The sequence below is a fragment of the Nipponia nippon genome, unplaced genomic scaffold, assembly GCF_047370975.1.
Source record: "Nipponia nippon isolate SJK-2023a ecotype South Korea unplaced genomic scaffold, ASM4737097v1 scaffold_5, whole genome shotgun sequence".
NCBI lineage: Eukaryota > Metazoa > Chordata > Aves > Pelecaniformes > Threskiornithidae > Nipponia > Nipponia nippon.
In genome coordinates, this window is record NW_028262369.1 from 1,817,931 (window position 1) to 1,832,335 (window position 14,405).

The 14,405-nt window shown below is 63.9% G+C and overlaps 1 protein-coding gene across 4 annotated transcripts; it reads right to left on the reverse strand.

The window, feature by feature from the left end:
• Positions 1-917: 917 nt before the first annotated feature.
• RHOT2 (ras homolog family member T2) lies at positions 918-14,294 on the reverse strand. Of its 4 annotated transcripts, none has more exons than XM_087732500.1 (19): positions 14,200-14,294; positions 13,677-13,735; positions 12,480-12,561; positions 12,311-12,354; positions 10,981-11,034; positions 10,521-10,573; positions 9,882-9,990; positions 9,323-9,424; positions 8,750-8,848; positions 8,187-8,295; positions 7,797-7,917; positions 6,860-6,944; positions 5,633-5,778; positions 5,444-5,544; positions 5,241-5,371; positions 4,705-4,785; positions 4,374-4,496; positions 4,066-4,268; positions 918-2,716 (listed from the first exon to the last, which is right to left on the reverse strand). In XM_087732500.1, exons 1-19 carry the CDS (start codon positions 14,234-14,236, stop codon positions 2,599-2,601), a joined length of 1,857 nt encoding a protein of 618 aa, XP_087588626.1. In that variant the 5' UTR covers positions 14,237-14,294; the 3' UTR covers positions 918-2,598. The 4 variants fall into 4 exon arrangements, with proteins under 4 accessions (XP_087588626.1, XP_087588629.1, XP_087588627.1 ...); XM_087732503.1 differs by having other exon boundaries at positions 12,480-12,607; positions 14,200-14,272; XM_087732501.1 differs by having other exon boundaries at positions 13,677-13,730; positions 14,200-14,268.
• Positions 14,295-14,405: the final 111 nt, after the last annotated feature.

Below are 14,405 nucleotides of genomic sequence, written 5' to 3' on the forward strand. Positions count from 1 at the left end.
CCCAGCACCGTCCCCGCTGCCCCGGGCCGTGGCTCAGCCCCGCTGCGAGTGCTGGCACGGGGCAGGCAGCGACGCCAGGCAGCGGGGCGATGCCCAGGCTCCGTCCTCGGGGCCTGCGTGGGGTCATGGGTGAGCTCCTGCAGCCCCGCCACGTCCATCCCTTGCTCCAGGCCTGCCCCGGCACGGCGCGCGTGGCTCCGGCATGGCACACGTGGCTCCGGCACACCGGCGCTATTAATATGCACCGCGGCACGAGCCTGACGCTCCCACCGGGCCCAGCCTGGTTTGGACTCACCGGGGAGCACCGCGCGTCCCATCCACCTTGGCATCGCCTCCTCCGCCCTGCGCGGTGGCACCGGCCACATTCCCTCCCCGTCCCCACACGGGCACCCCGGCTGCCATGGCGGGAAGGGTCTCCTCTCCCACCCTGGCAGCCCCGAGGGACCCCCTCGTACGCGGTTCCCGGTGCCCAGCGCCCACGGCGGAGCCTGCAGAGACAGAAATAGCCGAGGGAAAAGCTGCCACGGGGAAATGGGAACAGGCAGGGGAGGCGGCACAGCCCCGGGCGCTGCGGGGGGAAGGCGGCTGCAGGGAAGTGGGGAGCCCCCAGCCCTGCGGGGGGACGGGAACCCGGAGCCACGGCCCCCAGGGGCACGGGGCAGCCACGTCTCCCGCTCCCCTCTGCCCGCGAGATCCTGCCAGAGCCACGCAGGGACCCACCACCTCCTTCCCCGTCTCTCCCCGCTGCCCGGCACTTGTTGTGGAGGCATCCCCGTCCCCAAACTCCAAGGAGCCCTGGGCCAGCCCCGAGCCTCGTCCCCTCCTGCCCTAAATCCCTGTAACTGCCCCCAAAGCGAGGGAGCCCAGGCGAGGGAGGGGCGAGGGCTCCCGCTCCCCAGGAGAGGCAGGACACGGCGTGCAAGCGGAAGGTGTGTAAAAATTTATTTTCACGTAGAGAACAAACCTCCTAAAATGGTATGGCTTTGCCAGACCTGGACCGGTGCCGGGAGCAGGCTCAAACCACCAGACGCGGGCCTGGGTGGCAGAGCCGTGCCCGGTGGGCTCGGGCACGGAGAGGGGATAAGGAAACGCCGGGGACGTGGCCCTGGCAGTGCCAGGAACCACGGGCCAGCAGTGAGCGCCCAACTGGCAGAGCGGCTCCGGCACAGGCAGGGACCCCCTCTCCAGCCCGCACCGGGGACCGGGCAGCGGTGGGATGGGTGCTCAACCCCCTCACCGGCTCCAGGCCACGATAAAAAAGTTTAAATAGACAAAACACACAGAAAAGCAGCTCCAGCTGTACCTCGGTGCTGCCCCACCAGCTGCCTGCGGATAAACCTACCCTGAGTGGGCTCGAAAAGCCTAAGAGCAAGCGTCGCTGAGCCGGGAGCCGACGCGGGCTCCCCCCGGCAGGACGGGAGCCCAGGGATGGCGTGAGCTGAGCCTGGAGGCCGGCGCAGGCTGGCCTCGCTCTTTGGGACTCGGGGACAGGGACGCTGTGGGACTCTGGCCCTGGATTTGCGCTGGGCTGAAGTCACAGGCAGCTGCCTGGCAGCTAAGGCCGGCTCGGGTGCGGGCAGAGGAAAAAAAAGCTTCCAGTTGTACCAGGAGATGCAATGCCCAGAGCCTCGCGCTCTGGGACAGCCAGGGCCCCGCGGAGGGGACAGCAGGACAAGGGCCATATGCCAGCGTGTGGCACGGCGTGGCACCACCTCGGTGACGGCACTCCCGGGAAAGGACTGCAGCCCTTCCCCAGCTTACCAGGGCTCCTGGGGCTCTGCGGATACTGGTGGCCGTGAATACTGGTGGCCAAGGCAAGGGTGGGGAGGGGACGGGCCACGCAGCCTGGCGGGGAGGAGGGCAGACGGGCCACGAGCCTGGCACACTGCAGGACTCGGAGTATTTTTGTGCAGAAACAAGAGAGAAGGGGCCTGGACAGGTGCCGGGTATCGCTCCCACCCCTTGCAGCCCGGGGCCGCAGCCACAGCGTCCCAGTAAAGGCCAGGAGGAACCCCAAAACGCAGGGCCTTGGGGGGTGTCAGCGCCTGGCCCTCCACGGCTGCCTTTCCCAGCGCTGGCAGAGGGAAACGGGCTGGGGATGGAACCGTGCCCCGGGAGGGCGAAGCCACGAGCCCACGCCCCAGCTCTGCTGCTGCTGGAGGCCCCAGGGGCTCCGGGAGTGTTGCCCCCCAGAACTGAGGGCACCAGCACAGCCCTCTGGGGAAGGGATGTGCCCGGCCCAACAGATGCTGAAACACTCATGTTTGAGCTTAAAAACAAACGTTAAAAAAGAAAAAATTAACAGAATAAAAGGTGGGGGTGATCCTCCAGCTGCTGGCGAGGCGGAGCCCCCAGGCAGTGCTGCCCAGCCCCTGCTGCCGCGGCTGGGCAGGAGCCGGGAGGCGGCAGGGTTAGGCTGGCCGGTGCCGGGGGATCTATGCTGGTGCTGGGAAGTCCGGTTTCACTGGTCCTGCGATCCAGGCTGGGGGGAAAGGAGGATTTCCCACCGGGAACCAGTTTGAGGCAGGAGCCCTCACCGGGGCGTCATTGAGGAGGGGGAGGCTGGTGTCACGGGGAGGACGGGGTGGAGAGCGACTCTCATTTGTTCTTGGCTAGCGCACGGTACAGCGTGAACCCTACCAGAGCAGTCACCGCGGCCCCCAGAGCCACCCGGAGCCAGAAGGACGCCGCTCCCAGCTCCACGGCGTTCAAGTGGCTGCAAAGAAAGAGAGAAGAGAGCGGTGAGCGAGGTGTACAGAGACGGCTGTACAAACGCCAAGCTCCCCGGCAGCCCCCAAGCAGGGAGGTCGGGGTGCCCCTGGGGGACGGCCGGTGACCACGGCGCAGGATAGAGCCCAGCCGAAGGCAACGAGCAGCTCCCCGGCCCCACGAGCCCGAGCACCCACCGCCCGGCACCATCAGCAAGCCAAACGACGGCTCCCCACCCCGCCGGTGGGACGGATGTGGCTTTACCCTCCCATGGTCTGGAAATAGCACACTGACACCTAAATAATTAGTAGGAGCAAGGAGGTACGCATCTTCCTTTCTAGGTCAAGCTGCTTTTACAACTCCAAGTGCACTGAGACCCAGAAGCGGGTGCAGGCGGAGAGGCTGGCACAGCCGGTGTCACCGACCGAAGGGCAGCGAGGGAAGGGGCCCAGTCCTGCCCGAGCGTACGCGTTCCCTTCCTAAACGCGTGCTGTCCTGCATCAGCGTGCTCCTCTCGAGGAGGAAAGGCATATCCATTATTCATTCTCCACTAAATCAGGGGAGAAGAGCCAATCCCTGGCCTTCCATTACGCCGTTATTTATTTATACCACATACCCTAAGATATATTAAGAATATTTAAATTTTAATACTGCAGAGGGGGAAAAAAAAAAAAAAAGCGTCAGTTCTAAAAATAAAGTTGTTTATTGAAAAGAAGCTAGAGGGAAAACCACTCGCTAGTAATCCCATCCTGTCTTCCAACGCACCCACACGTTCTCCCCGGGAGGGCTCTGCCCCCGGCGCTGCGCCGACCCGCAGCTTTCAGCCCCTGCCGCCCCCCGCGCGGAGCGATGCCGCGCGCAGACGCGTCCTCCTTCCCGGATCTGGCCTCGCCGCCCGCGGCCGGCCCGGCTGCCGCCCTGCCCCGCTGCCCAGCCCCTTCCAGGTGCGGTTCCTCCCCAAAGGGAGGCTGGGCGAGCAGAGGTCTCGCTTCGCTGACCTCTTTTTCAGTCTGATCCACCTCAGCAGGAGAAAACAGCTGCTGAGGGCCCTGGCAAACGAGGCTGGCTACTCCCCTTCAGCATTTTTTATCTTAGGCTTCAAAAATAAAAACTCCTGTGGCACGATCTATCTAAGAAATCTATCAGGGAGACACGCCAGGCAGAAGAGAGCCTCCACCCTCTCCGAGCCGGGGAAAAAGTGGCCCTTTTGTTTCAGTTACTTGTATGAGCAGATGACGCCAAGAGCTAGAGAGGAACCAAACCAGAAACAACGCAGCGGAGGCAGGGTTCGGACACAGCCCCCCTCCCCAAGCTCTGCTCCCAGTCGAGAGTCCCCTCTGCGGGAAGGATACTCACGGGAAGGTGGCGGCGGTGGCCAGCTTGGTGTAGATGGTGGTGTCGGGCGGGCCCTGGCCGTGGCAGGAGAAGAGGAAGGGCGGCGGGAGGCAGTGCCTGTAGCAGAACTCGGCGGGGGAGAGCCCGGGCTGCTGACCCGCTTCTGGCAGGTCCGTCTTGGAGGCCACGAAGACGCAGGGGATCTGGCTGTCCATGTAGTGTTGCTGCAGAGACGGGGGGAAGTCCCAGCGAGGGGTAAGCGACCAACCCCCGGGAGATGCGGGGCTGCCACGCACAGGCGGAGGTCCCACAGGGCCCCTGCCAGGTACCTTATAAATACTGGCACAGTAGCTGAAGGATTTGGGGTCGCTCAGGTCATAGACGAAGCAGGCGACGTCGCAGGCTGTGTCCGACGGCTTCACGAACTTCGTGTCGGCGCTGACCTCATACAACTGGGGTAGGAGAGGGAAGGACACGTGGCACAGCACCGTCTCGAGGAGATCGGCTGTTTCTCACACCAGCACACGGACTGTGCCGGCGTGACCGCAGCCACAGCCCAGCCCAGGGGTGCCGGGATGGCACTGTGGCAAGATGGGGGGATGCAGCCCAGCCCTGCTGCGAGCCAGACGCAGCAGCGATTCCCTCTGCTCCCTGACTTACTATAAGGTACTTTTCCTGGCCGTTGACCTGCACCGTGTTGATCGTGTAGAGGGATGGCTCTCCTGGGTTCTCCCTCTGGGCCTGCCACCGATGAAAACACCGTCTCAGACAGCAGGGAGCAGCGCTTGGGGGAGGGAGAGCATTTCACACTGCCCCAAGCCCCGTGGCGTTAAGAGCCACTCGAAGGCCAGCTGTGGCCTGCCACGAGACGTGGGGCCATTCGTAACAAGCAGGGAAAGTCAGTGTCACCTCGGGGAGACAGAGCTGCCCGGGAAAGGCACAGCCTCTCCGGCTCCTCCGGACACACAGAGGGAGCAGGCTCACTGCCTTAGGCAAAATTAAGGACGCCTGAGCCATAGCAACGGGCACCACCGGCATGGAGAGGGGTGTGAAGCCCTTTGCCGGGACGCTGGGGCCCAGCCACGGGCAGGGAGGTGCCGTCCCGCAGCAGATCGCTCAACGGCCTCACGGCTCTGCCTCCTGCTCCGCTGGGACGCCCTGCCGCAGCGCGGCCGGAGAGGGGAGCAGCCACTCACCGCGAGGCTCCTGCCGAGGAAGGCCTGCAGGAAGGCGGACTTGCCTGCGCCCCTGGCTCCCAGCACCTTGCAGAGGAAGACGTTTCTCTGGGTCTGGCCTTTCTCCAGGTCGATCCTCTTCTCCCGGGTCACTGGCAGGAGAGAGGCTGGGTGAGCGAGAGGAGGGACCCGAGCCGAGACAGGAGGGGAGGGCATGGCCGTACCTGTGAGGGCTTGTGTCTGGGAGTCCTGCTCCGAGAGGATGGGGTAGCCCAGGTAGCCCAGGCACTCCAGGCAGTGTCGCACATCCAGGTAAGCCACGAGCCTGGAGAGACAGAGCGCACCGGGAAGCCGACAAGGTCAGCAAGGGCTAAGCGATGTGAGTAAAGGCAGGGGAGAGGGACTGAGCTTACGTCCACTGGCAGAGGAATCCATGCAGGGAAAGCAGGCCTTTATCAGTGGTGCATACCGTGTTGTAGAGCTCGGGGCCCCAGGGCACGCAGGGGAAGACGCTGAAGAAGTTCTGCAGCTCTGTGGGGGAGAGGGCTCCGTCCTGGTCCTGCCGAAACAAAGGGGAGTCAGCCACTGAGGCGGGACGCAGCCCACGCGCACACCAGCACCTCTCTGCAGCCACACCGAGCGCGGTCGGGGTCCAGAGAGGGTCCCTGGCACACAGGCCACCCTGCTCGCTGCTGCAGAATGACACAGGGATGCTTTCAATGGCAGAAATCAATTGCAAGCGAGGCCAGAGCTGCGTGAGCGTGCAGAGAGCCTGTGCCCCAGCGACTCCCATCGCTGCACAAGAGACAGGCCGATTCCGCTCTGCGATTGCGGCTGGAACCAGTGCCAGCCCTGCTACTGGGCAGGACCTGTCCACACTCACCCCACAGCCCGGAGCCTCCCTGGGGCCAGCCACCCCGCAGCAGCTTGCATCCAGCCCGGCCTTCCACGCTGCAGGGTAACTAACCCAAGGTCTGCGTGTGGCCACCGGGCCACTGGCCACCGGCTAACCACACGCCGAGGCAACACCTTCAGGCTGCTGTGCCACAGGGCCGCGCCACAGAGCATCTGCCGGCATCTGGGCACACAGGGACGCGCATCAACTCCGTGCTGCAATTCCCCGTGGCCACAGAGCTGCGGTACCCCCGGTGCACGTCAACGTCTGAATAACTAGTCCGAGCGGACGCCTGCAGATCCAACACATCCCCTTCTCCCGCTCTCCAGAGTACGGCACAAATCGGTTGCTTTCTCTCCCTCCACAGGGCTGGCAGCCGTGTGGATGCTTGTGCTTGGTCAGTGGCCATAGGCCAGCAGCTGTGCCCGCTTTCCGTGCCACCCTGCGCGCTGCAGCCAGGCACGACGAGGGGCTACGCCAGTTTGATGCTAACTCAGACCCATCCCCTCAAGGCCCAAACTTTACTGGCTGCCCTTTGGTCAAGGGTAGTGACCACAACCCCACGCCCTTGGCGTGCTGGGGCCGTCAGACCACCTCCAGCTCGCTGTGACCGCCCCCTGCTCCCAAAGCCTCGGCAAGAAGCTGCGAAGGGAGCGATGTGGCAGAGGAAAGCCCTTGGCTGGCTCTGCGTCTGCTCCCAAACGCGCAGGCCTAGCAGAGAGCATCCCCGCCGCGCGCTGCCCACCTTGTCGTGCTTCTCAAACAGCCGCTGCAGGAACTGGTAGCCCAAGTGGTTGAGCTCCGTGGAGCAGCCGGGGGGAAGGCGGAACCTGTCAGAAGAGACCCAAGTGAGGCTCCTCAAGCCCCGAATGAAGGGCAGCGTGTGAGCGGGCCTTCAGCCAAGCCCGATCTCACCCAGAGCACAGCTTCTCACTCCCTTCCCCCACTCAAGGTTGGTGGTTGTCTCCGGGCCTGGCTGTTCCTTGACACAGCCCCCTCGTTTGGGGGAGAAACCCTCGAGGGTGCGCAGTGGCCTCTCCTCGGCACATCCGCGCTGCCCAAGCAGCCGGGGAGACGATGTAGCTCTGCGTCGTGCCCAGGGCTTCAGTAGGGCACAGCACTACCCCTGGGGTGCTTTCCACCAGGCACGGGCCCTGTCGCCTCCCCGCGCAGCCTGCCATCTGGGGAGAGGATGAGGCAGCTCACAAGCCAAACCCTTTCATTACTGCCAGATCACCACCTCCAGGGTGGCAGGGAGCAGAGACAGCAGCTGCAGAATCAGCCGGGAGGGCTACGCTGACAGCCCGCTGCTCCCGACAGAGCCGTTCTGCCTCAGCTCAGGCAGAGACAGAACAGCCTTCAAAATCCCTTTGCTAATGTCAAGTCAGGGACAGGCCTTCATTCCCCACCGCCTTGCTCGCCTACATCAGAGCCAGCAGTGCAGTCAGCAGCTCAAGGACCATCATATTCATCGCCAAGCCCGTGCGGCAGCTCCTGCCTGCAGGGGAAGGTGAGGAGCATCAACCTGACCACGAGCTAAGGGTGCGGATTCAGCCCCAGCTGAGGAAAGGGGTAGAGCCCAGGATGCAGAATGGAGCCAGCAAAGGTGCTGGGGAGCCCGAGTTTCACACCGCGGGGATGTCACGCCCTGCCCACCTCCCACTCCACGGCACGATACGCACTGTGGGTAGAGATAGTCGTCTGTCAGCTCCAGCTCGTCGTCGTACCCGAAGCGGCGAAGGATGGTCCAGGTGGTCTCGTGCCGGCCCCTCTGGATGAAGAGCGTGTTGAGGAAGAGGAAGCCTGAGGGAGAGATCAGGCGGCTCAGTGGGGTCAACTGAGCGCTCAGCCTCAGGGATCCACTCCTCACGACCACGCTTTCTCTGGGAAAACAGGCTGCTTGGACAGAGAGCTCTAGGAGCCACAGCAGGCTCAGGCTTGCTTTGACAAGAGGGACTAATTAGGCTTGGAATAAGAGCCAGGAGGCTCAGCTCGAGGACAGGGCCCCTCGCAATGTGCTGAAGGAGATGCTTCCCTTGCTGGGAAGGGACGTGGAGCCCTTTTGCTGTTACCGTTCAACGTTAGGCCGTTGTCCTGCACCCCGTCTGTGGTGTTCTTCCACACAACCATCTTCACGTCCTCCAGGGCCTGGGGAGCCAGTGGGTTTCCAAAACAGGACTTCTACCTCCCAAGAGAAAGAAGGGCATCGTCAGGAAAGCACGCGGACAGTGCAACCCTCTGTCTCGCCAGCATCCCTCTTCCTTGGCAAGGAGATGGTGTTTTCAGGAGAGAAAATCCACCCAGCTCAGGGATCGCTGCCTCAGACCTTGACCAAACCCCTGTTCTTCAGCACCCCAGTAACGTACGACTCTCAACATCTCCAGAGCCTCCTGCTCTTCCCACTGCAGAGCAAACTTGGCCTGAGCTTAGTGAAGATGGAAGAGCTGTGGATCCCCCTGTGCTCCGAGACGCGCCCTATGGTGCTTTAGCTGCGCAACAGCAGAAGTGCTGAATGCAAACAGGACGGCTGTGTCAGGAGACAGGCAGCCTTTCTGCCTGGTATTGGATGGAAAGGGGACCCCAGGGGCTTTCCACGAGGGACAGGGGGATACCCCAGCTCTGCAGCCAGCCCTACCTGGAAGTAGTTGAGTTCATCATCACTAAGGATCTGGTTGTTATCCTGGTCCGAGAGGTTGAAAATCCGGGTCAGCGCTCGTGCGCACGCAGGTTTCAGCTGCAAGGGACCAACCATGGTGACAAAAACGTGGCACCACCTTCAGCCTGGCCCTTCCTCCCGCCTCCCGAAACCCCACGCGCAGAGGGGTTCCCTTCCTGCACTGGCTGGGAACATGGACCACAGCCACCTTGGAGGCGGGAGTCAGAAGCAGGACAATCCACGGGGAAGTTTTCTCCTGGACCCTTCCCACCATGGCTGCCACACGGACTGGAGCATGAGGGCTTCCACCCCAACGTGCCCCCAGTACTTGCAGATCTCTCTGGCCTGGATATACTCAGCTGGCTGCGCTGAGCACGGGAGGTGAGTGTTTTCCCCTCCGCCGGCTCCCCCCCGGGGTACCGCTTTCCCCTTGTTCTGGCTGCCTCGGCCCAAACTTTCCACCCTCCTACTCAGGGGCAAAAGCACAGCACCAGACCAGAGCCCCGTGATGGGAAGGAGATTCCTCCAGCGGCTGCGAGCAGCGCTGCGTACCTGCTTCTCCTCTGGGTCATAGAGGGGGGCGGTGGGGTGCAGCACAGCTTTCTGGGCATAGTAGAAAAGCTCAGAGATGTTCTTGAGGTTCTTGGCAGAGCACTGGGGATTCAAAGGAAGAGACAGCCCTGTAAGCAGGGACAGGCTGGTGACAAGGGGCAGGAGGAAGATGATACGAGCTCCCTGAGCCAGACAAGTTGTGCATCAAAGCGTAGCGCAATGGCTGTCCACCATTAGGAAAAAACAAAAGGGAAACCTCCTGCTCGTGCTCTCACTTTGCTGCACCCTTTCCGCAGCCCCAGAGGCAACAGGGGCCACACGTAGCTCCAACACCGGTTAGGCTAGAGAGCCGGAGTGGGCCGAGACTGAAACCCACTCCCTGCGAGGAAGGAAAGGACAGAAAGCCCAAAGTACAGGCCCTCAAAACCCAGAGAGGGGTGCTTCTGCAGAGCAACATTAGCAGGGCAGATCTCCACAAGCACGAAGGCTCCCTGGCTCACACCAGACAAGCGCTCCTACCCCTCAGGGAGGCTTTGCAGAAACCCTCCGGTTCCCTCACCTCCACACAGGTCTCGATCTCCGAGAACTGGTTCATGATGGGCAGGATGACATCCATGGAGCTCCCCACCTGCAGGTCAGACTTGTTTCCCACTAAAATAATGGGGATCCTGGGGAAGAAAGATGGGAACGTCAGAGAGCACGAGCGAGGCCACCCCTCTCTGGGTCTCGGCCATGCTCCCAGGCAGCAAGCCGGGGAGCTTCCCCACCCTCCTCCACAAGGTCCACAGCAGCTTTCCTGCCTCCCACGGCTGGGAGCATCCATCTGGAGAAACAGACTGCCTGATCCCGCTTATGCTTTCACCCAGCAACAATATGTTCAGGAGCCTTTAATCCAGCACAGCAGCCTTCTGCCCAAGCGATCCACATGCAGATTGCGGCTTCTGTGCTCCCATACTCCCCTGGCAGCCTCCTCTCCCTGCCTGGCTGAGGAGAGCTCAAGGGGCGAAGGAGCCCTCTCCCGTGGCCCTCTGCCTCAGCTACATCGGTGAGGGAGAAAAGGCCCCCACGTCCTTCTGCTACAAGTGGTCTGGCCACTGGTTTGATCTGAGCAACCGCTGGACGATGCAAAGGTGGTGGGGAGCCCGCAGCCTCTAGAATCCCCCAATTCTGCACCCGCGGACCACGCCACGCACGGTACCTGGAGCCCTTTTCCACTCCTCCGTTCACCATGGGGATCCACTTTGTGCGGATCTGAAAGGCGAGCACAGGGAAAGGCCTGTCAGCGCAGCCTGGGGAGGGAGAGGCAGCTCGCAGCACAGCTCCCAGCACAGGCGCCGTGGCGCTCAGCAGGGCCCTGCAGCCATCTGCTCCCCGGCATTCCCCCGCACCAGCAGGCAGAGCAGACCCAGGGATGCTGGATGCCAGCAGGAGGATGATGCAACAAGCCTGCTGCCCCCAGCACGGGAGGACAACAATCAACGTGTGCTCAGCCTCCCTCCGCTTGCAGGGGTCTCAAACCCCAAATCCCCACAGGGCTGGGGGGCATCAGCACCCACCCATGCCAAAAAGCCGGGGCAGCTGGGAAGGACCCAGCGCTGGGAACCCCTTCTCTGGTGCTGCTGCCGGAGCGGGGCTGCTCAGGGCTCCGGCACCGTTACCTTCTCGATGGTGGCCTCCTTGGTGACGTCGTACACCACACAGACCACGTTGGCCTGCAAGAGAAAAGCGGCAGAGGGTGGTGAGCGAGGGTCCCTGCGGCGCACCCACCGCAGCGGGGAGGCAGCCCCAGGCACAGCTGTGCCGTAGCCGCAGGCCAGCCCCGCGGCCAGGCCGCTCCAGCCCCACACGCCGCTGTCACCGAAACCTGGCAGCGGCGGTTGAGCGCGCGTGAGCGTGCACGCGTACGCACGTACGCGCAGCCCTCCGACAGCAAGGACTCGCCCGCTGTCAACGCGAGCTCTACAACGGGCTGCTGGAGGCAACGGCTGGCTCCTCTGCTTTGGGAGCTGGCGCAAGCACATCTGCCTCCAGGCCTGACACCCCACTCCCCCGCTCCCCCACCTTGCTGTCCCCCTGCGATGGCTCTGCCCGTGCCCCGTGCTGGGCCCTCCTCCCCTCCCCAACCCCGCGCAGACAGTGCTGACACCAACGCTTTATTTGAAGCAGACAGGAGGGATCACTGGCCCTTTCAGGAGAGAGTTTAGTGCTAATCCTGAGGACACACAAGGGTTTAGGCAGGATTTCCTGGAGCCATTTTAAGCCTCTGTCTACTCTTGCTGTCTGGGTGGAGGGGAGCAGAACCCCCGTGCCCACCTCCTCGGCCGTTAGCCACCGAGGTGGAGAGATTAAATAGCTTTGCTCGTGTGAGGTGCACAGTTTTATTATCTGTAATCAAAAGGTCTTCCTCTATGCAGAGCCGAGGTTAATCCCAGGGCAGAGAAGAGCAGCTGGGTCCACCCCAGCCAGCCAGCTGGATTATTCCTCCGTGGCTGCTCCGAGGGATGTGGGAGCCCTCGTCCCTCCCTGCCCAGTGCTCACTGGGGCTCCAGCTCCCAAACCAACTCCTCTGCACCACTGCTTCCTCAGGCAGCCACGGGGACCTAAGGGAGGGAGCAGGGGGGTCTCGCCCAAGCTCAGCAACTGCTTTTCCCCTCTTCTGAGCCCATCGGGAACATCCCGAGGCTGAGAGCACATCGCCTGCTCAGCGGCCTCCTCCACCTCCCGGTGGGCAGCGAGCTGCCCCCCACCGCTCTCCTTCTGGATGCTCCCCGGAGGGCTAGGACAAGCCACACACAACAGCTTACAAGACAGAGAAGGATTAAACAAACCTCTAAACAAACCGATAGCATTAATCCACAGATAACCAACTGCCTGCGCGTCTCCGGGTGGCGAACGGGGAAAGCGAGCAGCCATGTGCCATTCTTCAGCTGCAGGGCGATGGGCGCCACAGGCTCCTGCCCCGCAACACCCCCGCCCAGCCCCGCTCACCTTAGCGATCTCCTCCTGCAGCTCATCCTCCGTCTGCTCCGATTCTGGATGGGGAAAGAGAGCTGTCACCAACCACCCTCAGCGGCAGGGACCCCTTCCCACTCCCCTCAGCCGGGCAGAGAAGGGGAGAAGTGAGGCCGGCAGGGAGCGAGGAGGGCCGGGGCCCTACCTGAGTAATCCACGATGTGCGTGGGGACCTTCTCGGGCGTGACGTCAGCCGGGATCGTGATCTCCTCTGCGCGGGGAGGCACCTGCAAAGCCAGCAGACTCCGTTCCAGCCAGCCGTGCCGAACACAACTGAGAGGACGAGGGACAAGGGACTTCAGATCCCCGCACGGCCACTGCCCAGTGCCCTCCCTGCCAGGGTGGGATGAGCTCCAGGCCGTGGATCGCTCTCGGCCCACCAGGCTGCAGCTGCGGCTTGGCTCGCTACAGTTCAGCCCTCGCATAGCCAGCGTCCCCGAGGTGAAACCTCCGACCGCCTCCTGGCCCCTAGCCCTCCCTCGAGACGCAGCTCCCGAAGGCGCCGAATCCCGCCAGGGAAACCGCCGTTCAGACAAGTCAGGGCTGCCGCCCCCGCAACAGATCCGGAGATAAGCCCTCAGCGCTCCCCCAGCTCTGCGGCCTGACCTCTTGGCAGCTGGGAGAAGCGCTAAGCTGATTGTCCGGGCTTTGCCGTGAGAGCATGGGAAGGTACGCAGAGCTGGTCCTCCCCTGAGCCCCCGGAGCTGATGCTTCCCAGCGCAAATCTGCTCGCGGGCAGCGGGAGAAGCTGCCTGATGGCCAGATCGATCCTGTTTCCCCATCCAAACTGCGATGGGAAGGTGAGCCACCGAGCTGGAGGCTCCAAGGGGCACAGGCAGGTGGGCTGGATGCTGCTCCTCGCAGATGGCGCAGCTCAAAGCGCCAAGCCCGTCTCCAGACAGGCAGCGCAGGGCAGGGAACGTGGCTCAGCCCCTTCCAAGGGCTCTGCGCCAGGGCCGCCACAGCAAGGCCGGAGCTGGGGAGCAAATGGCCCTGCCACAGAGGGCAAGGCTGGGCCCTGCAGCCTGCTGTGCTGGGGACACAGAGACCCCCAGCAGTGGGGAGCAGGGCCCCGGGAGGTACCTACACCCCTCCCCGGGGCAGACGGGGTCCCAAATTAGGGATTAGAGCACAAACTGGAGAAAACACCACTTCAGCTGGAGCTCCAGGGGGTCCTCACGGGCTTAAACTCACCTGAAGCAGCCCTGTGGCTGTCACCCGTCCCCAGAGAGCTTGCCGACACCCCCGCCTCGGGCCGGTGCCACCCAGGACCGAGCCACCCCACCGCTGCCTGGCAGGGCACCCAGTGAGGGGGCCCAGGGTGTCCCCCCGCCACGCTCACCTCTTCAGGGAACTCCTCGCCCACCAGAGCCATGATCAGAGATGTCTTCCCCACCTGGGCTAGGAAAGAAAGGGAAAATACTGGCACCGACCCCATCAATCGCACCCGCGGAGCCCGGGGCGGCTCGGCCCACGGGGGAAGGGGACGTGGGTGGCCTTGCCCAGCGGGAGACCTCGGGGCGGCGGCCGGGGACGGGGCGCAGCGCTTCAGAGCCCGCCCCGCCCGGGGCTGCTGGAGGGAGCCCACGGGGAGCGGCCCGCCCGCAGGAACCGCCACAAACCGGGGCCCGCGGGGCTGGCGACGGCGGTCGCTGGGCGCTGCCAGCAGGGCCGTCACGGCTGGGGACGCGGCTGCCGCCCCGCCAGCCCGCCCCCCCCCCCCCCTCGCCACCGGGGGCCGGGGCCACGGGCAGGCCCGGCCGCTCCCGCCCCCCCGCAGGTGAGGCCCTCCCGCTGCCGGGCGGCGCCCCACGGGCCCCAGGCCGCCCCGGGGGCCCACCGGCATCCCCCGCCGCCCGCCTTACCCTCCCCTAGCAGGAGGATCCGCACGTCGCGCTTCATGGCGGCACCGCCGCCGCTCCCGGGGCCGCCGCGTCCCCCCCCCCCCGCTTCCGGTTACACCAGCGAGCGGCGGCGCAGAGCGGCGCGGGCAGAGCGGCGCCCCCTGGCGGGCGGGAGGCGGCGCACAGCACCCCAAGACCTCCTGGCTTCGGCTTTCGATGTTTTTATT